This window comes from Pleuronectes platessa, chromosome 21 (assembly GCF_947347685.1).
Source record: "Pleuronectes platessa chromosome 21, fPlePla1.1, whole genome shotgun sequence".
NCBI lineage: Eukaryota > Metazoa > Chordata > Actinopteri > Pleuronectiformes > Pleuronectidae > Pleuronectes > Pleuronectes platessa.
In genome coordinates, this window is record NC_070646.1 from 4,859,401 (window position 1) to 4,880,965 (window position 21,565).

Genomic DNA, 21,565 nt, shown 5'->3' on the forward strand with positions numbered 1-21,565 from the left:
TGGACAGTTGCCTTTTTACACTTCGCCCCTCTTCATAAGCATCATGCATGATGTTTTGACGGGTGAATGGAAACATACCTTGAAGATCTCCGCCATCTTGCGTTGCTGAGGCAGCGAGCAGTGGTTCTCGATGGACAGGACGACGGGCATGTCCGAAATGACGAACGCAGCCCGGTTGATGGCTTCCACCACATCCTGGAGGAGCATGGGAGAGATTTTAATCTAGAAACTCTGATGAAACCAAACTAAAGAGGTTTATTTTTAGGTACAGCTTTAAATGTAACACGGGCAACGGTCCAACTCTTTCCTGAATTCAATTATTCATATGCATTTTCTGACCTTGAAGGGTATTTTAGTGGTGAGTGTGTGTCCGTGGTAAATAACCGGCATGCCGTCATCTCCATCCCAGCAGTCCAACTCAACGCTCCTGCAGCCTTGCAGCAGCACCTGAGGGACCAACACACACACGACTTGAGATAAACTCTTAAAAACTGAATTTATGAATATTATAATATCTCAAAACCTCTGGGTACCAACACAGAAACTGCTGGTCTGACTCACCTGACTGTACAGCTCCACAGAGGACTCTCCCTTCAGCTGGTGACCCGTCAGGTACGTGTTGTGAGAGGACTCGATGTAGTAGTAGGACAGAGGATACTGCAGCTCCTCCGGGTTCATTTGAGATTCTTCATTCCGAGACGCAACGTTGTCCTTGTCCATCAGGTATCTGGGACGAACAGAGAACTATGAGCTTAGATAACAATACCTGATGATGTCACACGGATTACAAATCCTGATTTAAGATCTTTATTAACGACAGTGAATTTGAAATATACGTTCCTTAATTTGCCACTTTTTCCTAATTCAGTATTTAACTTTTTCAGCGCTGATTTTATTATGCAATGTATTTTGAAATATGAAAATTCATCCTTTACCTTGCAAAACCTTCAAAGGACATCCAGCCCATTTGCCTCATGCTTGACGAGGGCTCAAATTTCTGCAAGAGAAAAGCAAAAAACAATAATCGTTAGTTCATCACAAGCTCTTCATCCATTTCCAGTTAATACAATGTGACATCGTCCCCCCCCCCCCCCCCCCCTCTAGGCCCCGCCCTCTACCTGTATAATGCTGAGGATCTCGTCGTAGCTCAGGTGATCTCTCTGACAGTTGACCAAAAAGTCATTGAGCTGGGGGATGGCCAATCCCAGTACACCCAGTGATGCGTTCTCCACGCCCGTCCCGTTGGTCACGATGCTGGCTGCCGCGATGGCGTCCGAGATCTGCTTCTGGTTGTCCGACATCTGCTGCCTGGTCCGGATGAACAGGCCGAGATCAGAGCCGTTGCGGGTCAGTAAGTCTGGAGAGGAGGGGAGGAGAGATTTAGTGAGACCAGGACAGAGGAACTGAAGTATAATGTTTTAGTACAAGTTTTTTGTCTGATACCAAGGTCCGGCTGCAGCCCAGTGTCTCTGTCGTCTATCCTGAGGTTGGTGTAGAGAGGAGCGGATTCTGGACTCGATCGACTGCAGGGGACAGCGAAGGTGTCAAACAGCTCCTTCAGGTCCTTCCTGCTCCGGATACTGTGCAGGGACATGATTCACGGGGTTTAAGCAAATGCCACAAATACAAATGTGCTGAATTATTGTTTATTACTGTGTATTTAGATTTGCAGACAGAGCAGATTAGAAAAAGTTTAATTTCTCTGGTTTGATAAAATGAAAACGTATATTTCTTGTTTCTTTTCCAAGGCAATCCGGTCATTCTTCTCTTTGTGTTTGATTCATATTGAACACTTCATGAACTCCGTCTGTCGTCTTTATGGTCTAAAGGTTTTTGAGACGTTGTTCTGTTGAGTGTGGAATCTAAAAAACAAACGTCTGGGCTGCCGATGAGCAAATAGTCCACATTCTAAAAATGTAGGAGTACTGGTATGAGAACAATCTCCTTCTTATCAAAGCAAAACAGTGTTTCCTTTGATTTGACATGGAAAAATATTACAGAAGTTAAATAACATACAGAGAAGAATACTTGGAGATTATCCTGGACGTTATCAACTTGAGAAACATCTGATGAATTTGTTTGATCTCGTCGTCTTTTGAGATCTTTTGATAAAACAATTATATCTGAGGGAGTGAAATGGGGAAAAATGCTGAAATGATCAGGACATATATCAAGGCTTCGGGCCACAGCTAAATATATTAGAAATTACATATAACCAGAAAAATGTGTTTGATGCTCAACGATGAGGAAGTTTGATGGTTGAAGTTTGGCTCGATAACACAGAGACGTCCAAGAATCAAAACGTGATGTGTGAACAGATATTTTTTGTCGTGTACCTGAATGATTTGAAGAGCTCAACAAACTCGATGAAGCTCATGGTGCTGTCAGAAATCATGAGGTTCTGGAACCCTCGGAAACAGCCTTTTCCTCGGCCGTGCCACGACCGGCTGCTCCACGTCCTACAGCCCACACAGAGAAGAGAAACAATGGATGAGCCCGAAATCAATGCCTGTGGGGTCAAAGTATCACACTCCCTGTCCTCTTATACGCGGTACATACCCTGGCTGCGACTTGACGGTTCCTGAAAGGACCGGAGAGGATTGTGGACGGGACGGGTTGGACCCCGCCATGCTGGAGGAAGAGGAGGAGGACGAGGAAGAGGCAAGCAATCCCGGGCTCTTATTGGATGAGAGGGAGAAGGGTCCAGGGAAGTTGTCGTCTATGGAAATAAAACAGGAAATTATAGGAAATTATGTAATGCAAAGATTGTTAAGCTCTTTAATTAGGATTTGTTTTAAGCTTTATTTGTTTAAAAAATAATAAAGTGTCACCTGGATCCTCTTGGTCGATGCTGTCGGACTCCAGCCCGTTCCGGTACAGTCCCTCCTTGCAGCTCCGTGTTTTCCTGGAAACCATCTCGTCATCTGTGGCGTCCCCACTGTCTCCCTGTGTTCGGTTAAAAACATAAAAACATTAAATCCTTATATCTGTATGAGTATTTAAACTTAACATGATGTATAAATTCAACCCTTCATGTACCGACCCTGACGAGGACCTTCTTCTTCTTCTTGGCCTTCTCGTTCATGCTGAGCGGGCTGTTTTTCTGGGCTCCAGCTTTCTCCGCTCCACCGGTGCTCATGTTCCACCTGCGGCCCCCGAACAGCTCGATGGCCTGGGCCAGCGTGGGGCCCTCGTACCGGCCCTCCTCCTGACAGAGGGAAGAAAGAAAGCAAACACATTGATTGATTCTTTCTTCAGGCCCTTGAGGAATTTCAGGGTCAAATCCAAAAAAACAAAATGAATTGAAAAATGGCCAAAAAGGGGGGACACTGACCTTGATTTGAAAATGTTTTGGTCTCATTGTGTTAAAGATTAATAATGAAACATAAGGAAAAAGCTGACAGACACCACCCAGGCTGTATTTACCTGATACAGACTGATATATTGCCTCCGCAGCCACTGCAGCCGCTGGTCGGGAAACTTCTTCAACTTCCTGGTTGCGTTCACCAGCTCTGATAGGCCCTTGTGCAGAACCTGAGCCGTGTGATTGGGGGCCACAAAGTGCAGGAGCCTATTTCCAGAGGTCAAGAGATTAATGAAAGGATTGATTGAAGGTGATTCCTCATTTTCTGAACAGTTTATCGTTTAATCGATGCACTACAGTTCAAACTACTGGATTTGATAACGAACCTGTTGTCAGTGGTGCTGAGGCCGTAGAGGAGGCTGAGGCCGTTCTCCTCCACCGTCATGTGACTCAGCTTGTTCTGCAAACACACGGCGTGCACGTCCACCCCCTGGTGACCCAGGAACACCGCCTGCACATTCAAAGGAACACATTGTTACATGAGCCGTCTCACCCATGACTGTTAAGTGCTTCTGAAACTAAAGTATTTACTAATCTTTCAGGATAAAGCAGTATTCTTAGAAAGCTGTTTCTTTTCCTCTAGATCCATTTTTAGATTCACAAATAAAGTACAATATTAAAGAAAGTCAAAACAAATTCCTCAATCAGCCCTACAAATCCATTCCTGACCCCTCCTTCCACCTGGTTCTTTGTAATCCCTCCAGTAGTTTTTTTTAAATGAAAACTAACAGATAAACAAATCAATGCAGATGAAAACATAACTTCCTTACAGGTACAATTGTTTAGACTAGATTTGAGGATGAGGCTCGTTGGTTTGAGGGCTATGATGAAGACTTTTGCAGCCGACATAAAATCGACATGTACAAACCTTCACCACTCCCAGGTCCAGCAGACCTTCAGCCAGTCCCGCCACCACCGTCTGTCCTAATCCCAGTGGCTGCTCCGGAGGGGGGGCTCCTCCGCTCTGAGGGTTACCTGCCGAGAGTCAACATGTTCATGACGTGTTCCAAATGTAGTGAAGGCACAAATATCTGTGTCAATCTGATTGTGAGTGTGTTACAAATAAAATGCCTCATTTGGTTAACACATCAAAAACGGATGCCAGTTGTTGAATTTGTTTAAACTGGACATATTATGAAAATTCAACTTTTGTAGTGCTTCTACATTTAATTTAGGTATCTGGCATGTCTACCGTCCAAAAAACTCTGGAAAAAACGAACTCCCGTGATTTGTTGTGGTTCCTCTATGTCAGAAACGATATGCTAGAGTGCGTCGAATGGGATTAGGACCGAAATAAACGTCATTGTTAAACCATGCCCATGTAGGGAGTCTCGCTACATGGCCTTGGACGAGCGAGCTAACGCTAGCCGGGCTCCACCAGCCCGGTTAGCTCGCGAGCTAACGCTAGCCGGCTCCCCTAGCTCCCTAGGGGCTCCCCCCGGCTAGCATTAGCTCGCGAGCTAACGCTGAGGGGGGGCGGGGCACTCAAAACAGGTCAATCTGAGGAGGGCTGTTTTAGACAGGGTAAAAGGGGTGCCGTTTTAAATTATCCTTATGGTATTTTGACCAAAATATGTTACAGACATTTCATTAAGACCCCAAGGAACCATATCAACTGTGGTAAAATGGGCATAATATGTCCCCTTTAAAGCGTAATAATGAGAGGACATGGGGCTCGTCTATCTGTGATGCAAACACATTCATCATGTTTAAATATCTCAACAACAGACAGAAATTGACTCAGTGGCAGAATAAATAACAAGTGTTTTTAAAGTTGTGTAGCTGAGAGGAGATAATTGTGTCTTTTGGATCAAACGGAGTCGGCTGTGATGAATGTGTCATATCTTACCCCAGGTGAGGGTTGTGTTGTCAGGCTGCAGGCGCAGCAGACAACGGGCGCTGAGGTGGCTGTCCTGGTCGTAGTGGATGACTGTGGCCCCCTGCAGCAGGAACTGCTGGACGTCTGGTTGTAGCGACAAGACGTACCTATAGGAGAGGTGAAGAAAAAAGAGTGTGAAGTGTCTGTGGTGCCTAGCTGTACGTGTGTGTCTGTGTGTCTGTGTGTGTGTGTGTTTGTGTGTGTATCGTACCAGGGAATGAGCTCGGTGCCGTGGCTGAAAGCTCGGTGTGTTTCCTCTGTTCCCTGGAACTCCACCTCCTTCCCCACCGGCTCAGACGACAGGTCGCCATCTGAGTCGGACAAGTCCCCGACCATGAATCTGAAAATGGACAGAAGTTGTTTTCGATATGAGGTTGGTTGGGGGAAAAAAAGCCAAAAATAAAAACAGGAAAATTAAGTGTCTAAGATTTTTCTGGGAGGCAGTTATTTGGAAAATGCATTGAGGTCTACTCCAAACCAGAAAACGAGCTGCATCTATAGTATGATAAACAGCATCATGCATTTCTTTTCACATTTGCACATTATTGGACTTCTAGACATGTTTCCACCCAAACTGCCACTGAAAGCAGGTCTGGGTGAGGTTAGCGGATAATGCTCAAACTCCTGAAACTCTCAGAATCACTTACAAGACACGGTTTGATTCTTGCAGCGTCCTAACCGAGTGGGAACTACAGAGCGGGAGAGTGGGACAGAGGAGGAGGAGAGGAGGGGTGAGAAGAACAAAAAACGTGGACAGGAGATTTAACACAAGGGTTCAGAAGAGCAAAATGAAAAGTAGAAACAAGGAGGATGCCTCTGGGAGAGATAACAGGAACACTGGAATAGAACTGTTAAACCTCTCTGAGAAAGAAAGATGATATTTATCTCTATCCGAGTGCCGGCGGATGAGCAGGACTCAAGTAGTGCTATCCTGCGCTCTAGGACTAAACCATCACTCTGAATCACAGAGAGCCGTCTCAAACACAAAGAGAAGACAGTCCAGGTTTCCTCAGCACGGTCAACACAGCACAAGCTTGAAATCAAATCAGTTTTCTATCAAGTCGCCGGTGAAGTGAGAAGCAGCAGAGCTCTGCACCATCCGGCCCGACAGGAAACAAACCTGTTATCTGTGCTCGGCCTGACACAGGAGTTCAAGTGAAGATCAGTTCATCTGCTAACAACCTGTCCACACACTCCATGCTTTGGAGAGTGACACGTTTTCTTCATACAATGTTGTAACTAATTATTTAAATTAAAATTAAAATGTGATGAAGCTCAGAATTTGATAAGCAATTGAACGAGGATCCAGTTTATCTCTGCTGCAAAATATCTATGTTTCCTTTCAATGTACTGAACAGATTTAATTGTTAATATGTATTACACTGTTTGATGAATCCCATGACACATTTCTTCATATCTGTGCCATTAAATAAGCAACTTTAACTATTGGGGCTCGGCTAACAGAGTCACAGTTTGTCATGTGATGCTGGGCTGTTGAAATAACTTGTTTGTGACTGTAAATCCAAAGAAGGGGAGAATAAACACTGACTGGTTGTGGCAGCGGTCCCTGAACGAGTTGCTCCTGGACGCAGGGGACGGGCCCGTGGACGAGGGACTGGTGGACGCCTCGTCGGGATCCTCGGCTTCCAGGCTGCGATTACAAGATCTGGAGGGAGCAGAGGAAAAGGATGCGTCAGCAGGACGTTTGAATAAGACGCCTTTACGTGACGTGTTTTCGAGGGGGGGGGGGTGTACCTGATGATCTGCAGGATGTTGCTGACGGTAGCTTCCTTCTCTGGGACGTGCAGACCGTTGGGACCGGACCGGGACATGAAGTTGTGCTGGCCGCTGTAGTCGGACACAAACTAGAGAGAGAGAGAGAGAGAGAGAAGTGGAAATGTCTGATTCTTACAGTCTGGATCAGATCTATAGAGATGTGTGTGAACCTGCAGCTGTGTTACCTCTATAGCGCCCTCTGTCTTGTCTGCAGGTGGTTTCAGGCTGATGATGCTTGCTGTCCCGTCTAACGCGTCACTCAGCTCCTTCAGGAAAACCCCACAGAATGGGACAACCTGTGGTGGACAGGACACAGACATGCTTTTAACATGAGGACTGTATTGTTTATTGTCCCTCCAGGGGTCAGGAACAAACAAACTTAATGAAACTAATGCAACTCGAGGATGAACATGACCCCCACCTTGCACCCTGGGATATTCAGAGCCCTGGTCACAACCTTCTTGTACTCAGACGAGGACTCGTGCTGAGCCATGGCGTCCTTCAAGCTCCTCATGGTGTCGATGTCTGACTGGTCCATGAACTGCCACATCTTCAGCACCTTACGAGACCTGGCAGACAAAGAGACCGTCAGCCGGCTGCATGCGTGTGAGAGGAGAGGGAACGTGCGTGTTGTCTGCGTGTTCCTTAAGAACCTGAGTCCTGCCAGGAACTCCATGACGCCGTTGTAGTTCCCCATGTTCCAGCAGCACTTAGCGACGTGGACCAGGTAGGAGAAGACCTCCCTCTTCTCCTCCATGGAGCCTGCAGTCAGGACGAGCCAGGTCACCCAGGAGCTCACCTGTTGATACAGAGGTTCATACAGAGGTTAGATTCAGACTCAAACATCTGTGTTTGTTTCAGGATTACTCCAGAAACCACTCAACCTATTTCCATTCATCTTTATGAGAGGGTGCTGCAGGACCCAAGGATCAATCCAAAGCAATCTTGGATATTGATGCATAACAGAAACTTGCATCAAAATAATTTTCTGGACTATTAATTGATTGAAATGTTATAAACATAAAGAAATAAAACAAATACAAATGAGCCCCCGATAGGAAGAAGGTTCTATAAACCTTGAACTGGTCACGGAAATGTGTTCATGGGAATCATCAGTGTTGACACCAAACCACAGGATGACATGTAACTGTGTTAGTGTGTTTGTATATAACACTGTGACTGTGAGCGTCCAAACCAGAGGACACTGGTCCACAGCCCAGTGACGCTCAGCTGAATCTCTGTTGTGTGTAGTCTTACTCCTTTCGTCCCTTTTGAATACTGGTATGTCAACTGGTGTCTAAAGCGGTAACGTATGCACAGGAGCACGTCAGCTGGCCACACACACACACACACACACAGACACACACACAAACACGAGAGAATGAGATCAGATATCAGCTGCACACTGCCTTTGCTCCGTCTGCCTTCAAGCACATGCAAAAGTCACACAGCAGATATTTATCATGGTCAGCTTCCTTTCACATTCTTTGCGATGTACATACACACATGCACGCACACATACTCACAGACACACAGACACACAGACACACACACACACACACACACTCAAAATACAGGAAAAGATCAGATTTCAATCTTGCTGCTATTTGCTCTCTCTGCTGAATGTATTCTCACATACACACATACACACACAAGCACACTCACACGCACACGCACACGCACACACACACACACACACACACACACAGTGAATCAACCCCCTACAGGCGGTAAAACATCCCCCAGGGCCAGAGATCTATTACTAGGTTATGTAAGGATCTGTAAAGCCCACTGCAGACAGACTTCACAGGGACTAAATAAAGACACACACCCACACACACACACACAAACATGCATACACAAATGCATGCAAAATTACACACACATACACACAATGTAATAAGGTACATAAGTTTGAGGATGCTTCTATTGTGACACGACTATTCTGACGATTTCCTTTAGTTATTTATTTTGACCTCTAAGTGGGTTATGACATAAGCAAGTACACAAAACCTACATAACACATGCAACCAGACCCTATGTTCACAGAATCCTGACCTTTTAACATTCACTAGGTATGAAGCCACGGAGACTCACATATCAACCTCAGGCACTTACATATACAATCGAAGGCTCAGTGTACACAGACAGCTCGAGATATGAGCTCGTACAGACACAGGCTCCTGCTTCAAAATGTAATCTACAGCTTTTGATAAGATTTTTGGTCGTACTAGGAAAAAAGTGATGATTTTCAATAACAGTGTCACGGTTTGTTAGGTCTCATATTTCCTCCCGGTCCGATATGAGCGAACACATGACAGTTTAGGCATTCCAGTGCGATAGGAGCTCAGTCAGAGGGACGAGGGTTTGGAAGGTTACAGTGAAAATCAAATCCCTTAAACCGTTTCCTCTAAACCAGGGGTTTTCAACCAGGGGTCCGCGGCCCCCTGGTGGTCCGTGACGGCATTGCAGGGGGTCCGCGAAATTCGTTTCCAGATTACTCTTGAATATCGTGAAAAATATCAAAAATAAGAAAAATATGTCTAAAATAATATAAAGGTGATGAGGGGAACCTTGAAACCGGCTTGCTGGCGTACCTCACAGATGTTTTTGCGGCGCTTAACAAGTTGAACAGCTCCATCCAAGGGAGTGATGCAAACGTCATGCAGCTCTACGAAAAGCTCTACGCACTCGTCCATTTTTTTTTACTGTAACTGTACATTTAAGTCATGAACGTTATATATTGATGTATATATGGTTCTGAGGTGCAGTACACCTACAAAATGCGTTTTAATTTTGTTTTCAATTCTTAAGCACTGAAAATCAACCGTTTTTGTCGTTTTTTACACAGATTATTCTAGATTTGTAAAACCAACATGGAAAACCAAATGTTATAACTTCCTTCTATCCACATGCACGCACGCACACACACACACACACACACACACACACACACACACATAGGCACGCGCACGTAGGCACATTAGTGGGCCGCGGATTACTTTCTAGTCAGAATGGTGGTCCCTGGGACAAAACCAGTTGAAAACCCCTGCTCTAAACCGTCCTCGCTGGTGTAACGTCTCTATTCACTCAAACTGAGGAACAGTAAAACTCAACTGGAGGTTGCACCAATCATCTGAAAAATGGATTATGCAGTTGAGTGGAACCGGCGAAGGACAAGAGATAAGTAAATAAATAATTAATGAAATATATGAAGAAATGCATGAATAAAACACCAATGGGATAAAATACTCCATCAGGTGTCCTGGTTCCCCTTAAACTTGTTTATAATCAGATTTTTTATTCTTTATTTACTGATTTTATAAATGAGGGTCTGAAATTCCTTTAGACTTGTCACTGTGCTCAGATCAGTTGCAGGGTGTCAGCTTCAGATAATCCCCCCCCCGGAGCCAGAGAGGATGCAGGGTTTCACTTTCAGAGGCCTCACTCTCGATTCTACTGTATACGGCTCTCTGACAAAACAACCCCACTGCCCCGCGGCCTCTTATCTGCTCTACTCCCCTGCGCTGTGCTTGCCAGGATGTGCGTGCCTTGTGTAAAAATCTGCTATCAGTCCCTCGGAGCATTACGACATAATGCTCGGAGCCCAGTCAGCAGCCGAGTCGAATCACAATCGCCACATAAATCGTTTCGGGGGGAATCTGCAAAGTGGCTTCTCGAGCGGGCACCTCTTGTGATGTGGCAGGTAGCAAGAGTGTGGACTCGGTGTTGTGTGTGACAGGATATGAAGAGAGAGAGAGAGAGAGAGAGAGAGAGAGAGAGAGAGAGAGAGAGAGAGAGAGAGAGAGAGAGAGAGAGAGAGAGAGGGTAACAGAAGGGAAGAAAGAAAACACACAACAATAAAAAAGTGTCTTTAAAGAACAGCCTTACTTTCATCTGATGTGTTGTTATGTATCAGCTCGACAAAAATTCAAGCGCACACATAAACACACACACACACACACCGAACCGGAGCTGGGTACAACTTGATCCCCCCCCTTTGATGTGTGTCTGTGCCTCTGTCCGTCCGTCTGTCTCCATCCGAGCTCGTGTTCTCAGCTGAACTACGAGGGGTCAGTTTCTCCTTGATACGTGAATTACATAAGTGAGGTCGACAGAGAACTGTTACATACTCAACTCATGAGCACACACTGGTCCTGTCAAAGCTAAACACTCCAGAGGGACACAAAGGGGTCATCCCCCCCCCCCCGTGATCCCTCACTCCCATACATGGCTTTAAAAAGTGACCGGGATCAGAACCATTAGAGCACGTTGGACTTGAATTTACAAAAACGCTGTCTGTCAAGCGTTAAGGAAGGAAACAAGACGATAGAACAGATAGAGTAACATTGCACAAACAGGGAAACCGGTGCAGCGTGTTCAATGTAAACATCTTATTGGATCTTTGTTGTATACTGTGTTTAAAACATATCTCTATGACAAAAAAAACACACAAGACTGTAAGAAGGGGAAATATTTCCATCTTAGAAGCTGGAATGGATGATTTATTTGTGCTAAAGTAGCATTAATAATGGATAAATTATCAAAATAGCAAAAGGGATTTATTGATTCATCATTCAGCTTGAATTATAGCAGGAAATTATGGTACATTATACAAAATTTACACCAAAATAAACAGGTATACATGGTTTTTCTTCTGTTTTTCTTTTGCCAGTGTTGCATTTTACAAGATATAAAGAAAGAATGGCTGTTGCACACGTGGAAGTTCAATGAGCGTCTTAACAGGAAAGTAGCTCCATCACCAAGATGTCATGTTTCCATCACGGCCAATCAGAGCCCAAAAACCTGTGACTACTGCAGAGCCACTTGAATCCTGATTGCATCGATTTCTACTACAGACAACATCCAGATGTTATTGGGTGTTAGTGGGTTTGTGGACAATCCTGTCACTTCAGTGAGAAAGCTCTTCACCGATGATCCTCTCAGTGTCATGGTCTGAATCCACATGAGGACTCCATCAGCTTCCTCACAGGCAGAATCCCCACTGTCCCTGGTCTTTTGGCTCCATCGTGCCCATATATGGCCCTGATGCACATTTGGGGAACTATTCCTCGTCCTCTTGCCGACTCAAATCAGAAGCAGCTGATTCGAAAGGCACGCAACTTAAAGGTGACATCACCGCTCTCCATCTCTCTCTCTATCCCTCCTTCGCTTTCTCACCAGCGCAGATTGTTTATTCTCAAAGTCACTCACCATAAAGACACGAGGCCCGGGAGGGTGAGCTTAGCCAACTCGCACCACTGTGAGCATGTGCACGGCGTTTGTGTGTGTGTGTGTATGTGTGTGTGTGTGTGTGTGTGTGTGTGCTTCAATCATTGAGCTGATAAGCTGATATACGACTCGCACGGCAAATACAACAGCGTAAAGAAAAACACAATTACTTTTCAACCTTTCACTTTCACATCAAGTTGCAACACACACGCGTTGTACCTCTCATGATGTCATCAAGGGCACGAGGTATTGAAACCAGAGAAGCACTATATAAGTGCCCATATTCAATATGAAAGATTCTGTATCTGTATAAGGCTGAGTATTAAAAAGCCAAGGTATTTATTCCTCACCTCGTTGAATCGTGTCACCAGGTCCTCCACGGCGTTGCACCGCTGAGCACTCTGGGTAGGCGTGGCGGGCGCCGACAGCGACGGCTTGAGGCTCGGGTGGCGTTTAGTTTGAGACTCGGGACTGCCCAGGTCTCGGGTGAGGAAGCAGAGGTAGTCCAGGGGAAAGACCTGAGGTTCACACACACACACACACACACACACACACACACACACACACACACACACACACACACACACACACACACACACACACACACACACACACACACAACACACACAAACACACACAAACAGTGCTGGGGTGAGTATTTCTTCTTACACTGACGAGAGAAGATTAATGGCTGAAAATAAACTGGAATTACTAAAGTGTAAACAAACTCTACACATCATCCATTTCCAGAATCTAGAAAACCTGAATCATGTTTATCCAACCTCCTTAGAATAATAATATACGGCAGGAGAACTTGACGAATGTGTTATCTTTCCCCGATTGGTCAATGAAAGTTGTTTACTTATTCCAAATCAAAATGTGTGTTTCTGGAAATCATAAATTCGTGTTCTTTCCCCGACTGTTCAACCTTGTGTATGGTCTGAGCTTCCTCGTACCCGCTGGTAGAGCTGCTGCTCCTGCTCGGTGAGGAGACAGGCGATCTCCTCAGGGAACTGCACGACGTGCCGCAGCTCCGTCAGCTCCTTGCTGATCCCGCTGACGCTGGGAGGGAGAGTGCTGCTGCTGGTCATACTGGTGGCCAGCTGACGCTCTGCAACGGACAAAGACGAGAAGAGCGAGTGTGAATTCGACATCAGCATTGGACGGAAGGAGGAGGGATGGGTTGAACTCTTGGCACGTACAGAAAGACGGCGGGGGGGGGGGTGCCGCTCCTCATACCGGGGTGATAAAGAGGGGAGTGGGGGAGTGGGATGGAGGAGAAATTAGAAGTGAGACTTTATCTAGTCTGATGATTTACTTCAAGAGGGGAAGCTTTACGCCTCAATGAAACATGGAATCACTTTTTCAGGATGAGCCTGAATGTCACAAGTCTCCTGATCCATCAATCACCTGCACCTCTCTCTCTCTTTCTCTCTCTCTCTCTCTCCTTTAAACCAGACAGAGGAAGCCTGCACACATCGTCCCCTGCAAGTAAACAGCATTGATCACCTGCCAGTTCCTCTGTTTGGATTTCACTCAGGTCCATTAGTCTGTCTGTTTACACAAACACACACTCACACAAGCACTCACACAAGCACACACACACACACACACACACACACACACACACACACACACACACACACACACACACACACACACACACACACACACACACACACACACACACACACACACACACACACACACACACACACACACACTCAGGCATGCCCTTCCTCATCCCTGCTAACAAAGGACTAATGGAGGGTTTCTACCCTGGTGCCCGAGCTGCCAGGTAGACATACAGAACATTGTCGGGATGGATGCCACGTGAACCAACAGCCGGGACCCAACGCTGGAGCTCTTCCAGGAAACATGTGAGGGACCCTTTGAGGAATTCCACCTACATTTCAGCTGCAGTAGCTCACACATCCTATTTCAGTCCCTGGGATTCGGTTTCTGGCCTGAACAAGCTGAGTCTGTCGGGCCTGAGGTCTGCAGCACTGACGGATGCAGAACTGACAACCTGAGGGGAGCAGCATCACAACGACTGAAGCTAGATCAGCCAATTGTGAAAACTATGATGTTGCATGTGTGTTAGGAAATGAAGTGTCATAGAGCAGTTAGTTACCCTGTCTACAGTGTTATAAATATATGTGTTCACTACTGTACAATGAATCCAAGGAGTTGTACATCAAATCAAAGAAATCTACGACATCTGCACACGTACGACAGTCGCACACCCACACACACGCAGGTACACAATGACAGGTTGCCCTTGGTAAGCCTTGAGATGTGCAACAGGTAGCCATGGCAACTGCAGTGACTGCTCTGCAGGGACAACACTTGCTTATTTACACAGTTCGATTTGTGTTATCCGGCCTCGCGGCTCCTGTAATGAAGTCACGGTGTGCTTGCGTGCACCGTGCGTGTGTGTGTGTGTGTGTGTGTGAGTGTGTGTGCAAGCGGGTGTGAGACAGTCGTGGGGGGGGGGGACAGGAAGAGCAAAAGAAGAGAGGAAGGGAGGTCAGAATAAACAAAAAACTTGGAAAAGCCGAATTTCAGGAGAAAGCATTTTTCATACAAGCACAAAATATAAATACAAGATGGAGAAACAGAGAGAAAAGTGAGAGCGGAGGAGAGAAGGGAGGGAAGGACGGAGAGAAGACAGAGAGGACGGAAGGGACGAGTGGAAATCTTGCAGTTTACACTCGGCAGCAGGTGAGACATCGATCACATTCACAGAGACAGACTAATCCACTAATCTTTCTTAAATGTTCTGCAGTGTGTCAAGGTTACATTAAATGAAACAGGAAACTTGAACGATTCAACAAATGAAAAATGTAATAAATAAATGAAATGTGTGGAAAAAAATATTGAAAGTAACATATTGTCACCATGCAATTTAACACAGGCACAAGAAAATACAATATACCTGTGAGTTGTGTTAAATGTTAAGCTTCAAACTCGGTGTCCTCATCTCTACCCCTGAACAGATTTGTGCAAGCTTCCCTTTTGAAGTGGAAATGGAGACACCCTCAAATTAATCCGCATGAATTTCCTGATCATGCAGAAGACTCATTCATTCATGTATTCATCTTTTTCACACTGGGAGACACACACAGGCAGACAAAGCTCAAACCAGCACCTTAAGAGATTCTCAATTTGATTAAACGCAAATGCGGAGAAAAGAGAAAAGCAACGTCCATCAAAAAGAAATGTGCTAATCGGCCGGTAGATTACACTTTACATATTTTGTAATCCTTTTGAAATTATAATACCCGCAAAATCAGGATAGTTGCCATCGCCCACTGTTTTGTGTCAGAATTATTGGTTAAGAAAATATTATTTAAAAATTGTATTCATCAGTAACTCAGTAACCTTTACAACGTGGGACTCACACATCCCTGAGTTCATCCTGCAGAGCTTCACGCAAAATACACAACAACATACACAACATCAACAGTGACAAAGGAAATCTGATAAATAAACACGCAGCGTGATTACTGGAAGGGATGAGATCTTTGATTGCAGTGATTGTGATAAGTGTATTTAATATAATCAAACCCACCCCCACCACCACCCCCCCCGATCTGTTTGAGATTACAAACACCGGTCTGAAACACATTGAACATGCAGCCCCCCCCGCTGCGACACTGAGAGAACATGAACCTGGACTAATTGAGCGTGAGGTCCCTGTGGTTTCTTTATGCAAGGGTTTACTCATCTGTAATGCATGATGCTGAATACAAATATCCTGTGGTGTGTGTGTCTGTGTGCGTGTGTGTGTGTATGTGTGTTTGTGTGTGTTTGTGTTCATGTCAGCATGTGTGTTTGGACCAGATTGGCTGAACATCCTTTTTAAGCAGAGCCAGGAAACGTGTGTGTGCGTGTGCGTGTGTGCATGCATGTGTGTGTGTGTGTGTGTGTCTGTGTGTGTGTGTGTGTGTACAATACCTGGTTTGAAATTAGTAGTTCATGTGTGATGTCTAATCTAACAGTGTAAAGGTTCAGAGGTTTGAAGCTGCTGCGTGTTGAAATCAGACAAGTCTGTAATTTCACACTTTACGGACGCAGGGTTTCAGATAGAAATCTGTAAACACATATTGTACCATGTTCAGCTAAGAGCTTCTATTTATATTTGTTTATTTACTTATTTAATTGTTTTATGTTTTTGAAGCCCAGAATGATTTCATCTGTCTTGATTTGTGATCGGGATTACACAAAAACTACTGGAGAGATGACCATGAAACTTGCTAGAAGGATGTGTTGTGGGTCAGACAGGAATAAATAGGGTTTATTTACTTATATATATATAAAGTAAATATTATTTTGTTGATTGTTTTGCTATTCCATTATTTAATCCAATTAACTATTGTAAAATGATTCTTTAACTGTCTTTAATATCATAGTTGTACTTTGGCAACAAGTGAATTTCATGCCAACGCATATTGAAATTGAAAAATGGCGTTAAAAGATAATACCTCAGATGATGAATGTCATCGTCTGGTTGTTTGTCAGGAACCTTTTTGCCAAACCTCTGATTCTAGTATCTTCCCTTACTGCAGGCATGATAACCACATCAACCATTATCACATATCCTCCTGTGTTATTTCTATATATAAAAAAATCTAAGTGAAACGAGGAGAGTCGTGTTCTGTCACATATCTGCCTGGGTTGAATCACTCTGAGCAAACCGCCAATAACCAGCTCAGGGTCGAGCACGGCTTCCTGCACAGTTATGAAGTCCAGCTATAGGAGAGGAACCTTGAACACAGACCTGCTGTCTCTCTGAGTGCACACACACACACACACACACACACACACACACACACACACACACACACACACACACACACACACACACACACACACACACACACACACACACACACACACACACACACACACACACACACACACACACACACACACACACACACACACACACACACGCATGCACAGCGTTTACAGGCACACTTCCAGCCGCCGACAACAACAAGTATAGAGGGCGGCCGAGCAGGTGCGGCTTAACTTGAAGGACTGTTCATAAAGTGGAGCTTTAGAACTATTGAATATTCAAAATACATTTCATTTCAACTATCAAGAGTTGCCGGATGTGTCCAAGAATGTAAATTAAACCTCCCTACTCAGTATTAATATCTGTCTCTTTATCAGTGTTGCATGATAGCATCACTCTATGCTTGAATCTAGAAAACTCAGTATTTTGACTAGTTTTGAAATCATGCATCCAAAATTCTAAATTTTTAAATGTCATCAGATTCCAAACTGCTACATCGGACAGTTTGCCTTCAGCTTAGCAACAGTCCCTTGGTTTTTGTTCTGTGACAAATAGCAGCATAACATTCGATGCTGCCAAATGAAAGTACATAGAAAAGTACATGTAAACAAACTAAGAGTGTAAAACATAAACGGACCAGATAGGACAACGTAGACAAACAGCAGCACCAACAGAAGAAATAAACATCTTCCTCTCTTATCACAGGGAGTTCTTCCTCTCGGATCAGAGATTGAATCTGTTACACACACAGAGAACCAGTGAAGACATCAAATAAATAAATATAATCCTCATGTTCTTCTGATGGGTCTTTGTCAGAGCGTAGAAATACGACAAAAATCGGAGAAAAGACAAATTCAGACCGACAATCTTCCTTGTGATTGAAGTAAAGAGGAAATTAACGCATAAAATATGTCAACTAGTTAAATCCATTGTGAGTAACGATTACAGGTAACAGGTCAAAGTGGATCTGTGAATGAGGCAGATTCAATTTCTACTTTCACTTTGCAAAATAGAAACTAAATATCTCCAGAGTGACAAGTCAGATGGGGCACATGGGTATTTTCAGTGGTTTAGTATTTGACCATCAGGTGTATCACACAGTCCTCAGAGTCTAAACATACACTCAGGGTCAACTCAATGTGAACTTCCCCAGGGAACCTGACATTCTTCACTGTCACACACACAGATTTGTGGTATCAAGGGGGTCACAGTGCACGACACTTCATTACACGCACTTTTCAAACTGCACCATTCGTCACATTTTTCCATAAACATGAAGTATTTTCATATGAAATCACCGTTTTTGCTACTGCCCCCTGCAGTTTGATAATGGTGAGAGCTAACCGCTGTGAGTAAAGTGTTGACAAGTTAACACAAATGTAAAATGTGGGCATCCAGTTGATTCTTACATTTAAAAATCAAAACAGAGCCACAGATAGGAGCTTATTGCTCATTACCAAGATAAAATTGATAAGGGAAACTTCAGCAGAACTTATCTGCAACCAAATGTTCCGCGGAGGCACAAGTCAAAACCCCAAAAGCCAACGACAACTCCTGCCAAGACAGTTACAAAGCACACAACCTGAAACCACTGAGCCTGCATGTGGCAACAACTACACAACAAAACACAAGACGGTGAAGGGTCACTTCATATCACTAAGGAACGGACCGGCACTTTTTAAGATGATAAGAATCAAAATATGTAATCAATCAAAACACTAAACCATGGGAATATAAGATTAATAGACATAATATTCACATGGTTTGGATTTTTTTAATTAATTTACTATTTAAGCCCCATTGAATTCTGATATGCATAACAACAGACACCTTATTAGCATATCAAATAAGACACTTGTGCACACACAGACGTATTTCCGACGCGGCCATTGAAACCAGTCCTAAGTTACAGTTCCATTTCACTCATCCCAGTGTGGACGTCACGCAGCTCCACAGTGTGACTCCTCTCTCTTCTACTCACTGATCAGCTTGCAGTCCGCTCTGTGCGAGGGCTTCATGGTTTGCTGGACAGACAGCCGGCCACTCCGCCTCCCACACTGACAGTTCAGTGCCGGGCTGAGCGAGCTGCACCCGTCCACATCTGAGCCGCCAGTCTCCTCTCTCCTGCAGCTGCTGTCTCTCTCTCTCTCTCTCTCTCTCTCTCCTTCTGTCTCTCTCTCCACCTCTCTCTCTCCCAGTATCTCTCTCTCCAGCTGTCTGCTCTATGTCTCTCTCCCTTACTCCGTTTCTAGCTTGAACGCTCTCCAACCTGCACTTCTGTCTTTTCCTCTCTCTCTCGCTCACCTGGCTCCTCTTCTTTGGCTCATCAGCGAAATGTCCGTCCTTGCTCTCTCACCATGTCTCTGTCTCACATACAGTCTCTCTCTCTCTCTCTCTCTCTCTCTCTCTCTGTGTCTCTCTGTCTGTCTCTCTCTCACCCTTCACTGACACTGTACATACTTCACAGCCATGCACTAGAGTTGAACCAGTCAGACAATCCCACTGCACAAACAAACACACACACACACAGCCATACATCATGCACTCACAGATATAAAGTACAGAAATGAGTAATAACAGTAAAGGATACAAAAAATTACAAACTCAAATACTGGAAATTTGTAGTAACGTCTGTGTTTTGGGTAAATACAATATAATGTTCTATCATTTAAGAAGTCAGGATGCAGTGTAAGAGTATTTTTAACCGATATATTCCATGTAAACACATGCACACATGCACAATCACGACGAAGAAGAAAAGTTTAAAAGAAAGACTGAAGGAAGAAAATAAAAAAAACACCGGTACTGGAAGGAAGGTAGTCGATGAATGAGATACCCGCTTTTTTTTTGTTCTTCAGATTTACGGTAAATTTTGCTTTTGAGGAAATAATCTTCAGGAAATGTTGAAACCACAGAAGACATCAGTTTTTTTATGTGTAAAGAGAGTGAAACGAAATAATAAACGCCAGCATAACACATCCACCTTCTCCACAAAACTCAAGAATCTATATCACTTTATTATTATTATTATTATTATTATTATTATTATTATTATTATAGTATGATACACTATTTAATATCCCTATTTTCCTTCATGAGGACTTAGAACCTTTCACTTCTGGCCCATTTCTGCGAACAAGAATGTTAAATAACTTAATTAATAAGTCATTGATTCTTCTACTGCTGCAAATACTTCTTTTCCTCTCGTTTGATCTGCTGATCAAATTTCTCAGATTAATTGACTGAATGTTTGATCGATGAACTGTTAAAAAGTAGAGAAAGTGTTTGAGCTGACTTGGAATCAGTGTCAACACCTTCCAAAAAAGAAAAAACTACGTAACACGAAAACAACTGCGTTTCATTACCAGTATATTAAGCTATGATTTATGGTCTCTCCACTTCTAAGTACCGCCGCACGTCTTTAAAGCGGCAAACGCACACACACGCCACCTTGACCTGTTCCTTGTCTCAGCCACTTGACATTCAACACACACATTCATGGGTGTCAGTAGGTTAGCAGAGGCTCACACACTGACCCACACATGTGCCACCTCCACCTGTAGAATATCATTCCTGACAACATTCCTCCTGACCTCCTACTGACACCGGATGATTCATGAGGATGTTACAGAAAGACGTGAGTCGTTAAAGGGATGGTTGCCTCCACACGAGCAGTATGGAGGCTGGTTATGATTTTTCTGTTGTTTTATTACGACTGAAGAAGAGGTCGCTTATGACCCCAATTTTTAGACTCAATCACCTCACCCACCCCTCCATCGGCACAGTGTGGATAATGACTGAATTTTCATTTTTCGGGTGAACTATCCCTTTAACGTCCTTTAGCCTTTCGGGTCATTAAAGTGAACGTGGAGACGATCTAGATAAACATTCCACCGCTCGCCACTCACACTAAAACTTTCAGAATACACCAGGGCTGGCCAGGCGATTGTCACGGTAATCCTTGAAAGCATTTGGGACACGGCCACTCGTCAAGTAACTTCCAGTTTTTCCTGCCAGTGAACTGTTTAAAAGAGCAATTCCTGATTCGGCCACGCTGATAACAGGAATTATTTTCACAAACACACGAGAGTTGCAGGAAGAGTAAAGACAAATTTGGGCTGTTTTCATCATTTCATCATCCATTACCTCATTCAGGCCTTGTTTGATCCTCTCCATCCGCTGCACAATCATCAAGATCAAAGCCATTTACATGTAATAAGGGTTTATAAGCAATTTTAAGCGTTTGTCAAATGTAGGATCTGCTCTGATAAATGTCAGCTCACATCAATGAGACGTGCTCTATTAAATATTCAAAGAAATCTTCAGAACATTAAAACTGACATTTTCACCAGGATACAGAGGATTTCCTTTATTCTACCATGCTTTTAATGCATTTTAATGCAATTGGTATCTTCTACTAACAATTTGTGAGTTTTTAACATTTTCCAGTCTGGTTTCGCAGCACCCAGCATTTCCAAATTATAATTTGGTATAGTATAATTATCATTTC

At 44.1% G+C, this 21,565-nt stretch overlaps 1 protein-coding gene across 1 annotated transcript in view; it reads right to left on the reverse strand.

Annotated features, from left to right (window-relative positions):
- Positions 1-21,565, reverse strand: part of plce1 (phospholipase C, epsilon 1) — a 71,059-nt gene that overhangs the window by 18,484 nt on the left and 31,010 nt on the right. The window contains exons 8-29 of the mRNA XM_053413415.1: positions 13,208-13,362; positions 12,602-12,769; positions 7,673-7,818; positions 7,441-7,588; positions 7,205-7,315; positions 6,999-7,108; positions 6,793-6,909; positions 5,455-5,583; positions 5,214-5,350; positions 4,233-4,339; positions 3,691-3,815; positions 3,427-3,571; positions 3,044-3,208; positions 2,832-2,946; positions 2,560-2,719; positions 2,337-2,459; positions 1,444-1,580; positions 1,119-1,357; positions 936-997; positions 562-727; positions 340-447; positions 79-195 (exon numbers count right to left, since the gene is read on the reverse strand). Of these exons, the coding sequence (XP_053269390.1) occupies positions 79-195; positions 340-447; positions 562-727; positions 936-997; positions 1,119-1,357; positions 1,444-1,580; positions 2,337-2,459; positions 2,560-2,719; positions 2,832-2,946; positions 3,044-3,208; positions 3,427-3,571; positions 3,691-3,815; positions 4,233-4,339; positions 5,214-5,350; positions 5,455-5,583; positions 6,793-6,909; positions 6,999-7,108; positions 7,205-7,315; positions 7,441-7,588; positions 7,673-7,818; positions 12,602-12,769; positions 13,208-13,362 (2,990 nt within the window). The remainder of the gene's footprint in view (positions 1-78; positions 196-339; positions 448-561; positions 728-935; positions 998-1,118; positions 1,358-1,443; positions 1,581-2,336; positions 2,460-2,559; positions 2,720-2,831; positions 2,947-3,043; positions 3,209-3,426; positions 3,572-3,690; positions 3,816-4,232; positions 4,340-5,213; positions 5,351-5,454; positions 5,584-6,792; positions 6,910-6,998; positions 7,109-7,204; positions 7,316-7,440; positions 7,589-7,672; positions 7,819-12,601; positions 12,770-13,207; positions 13,363-21,565) is intronic.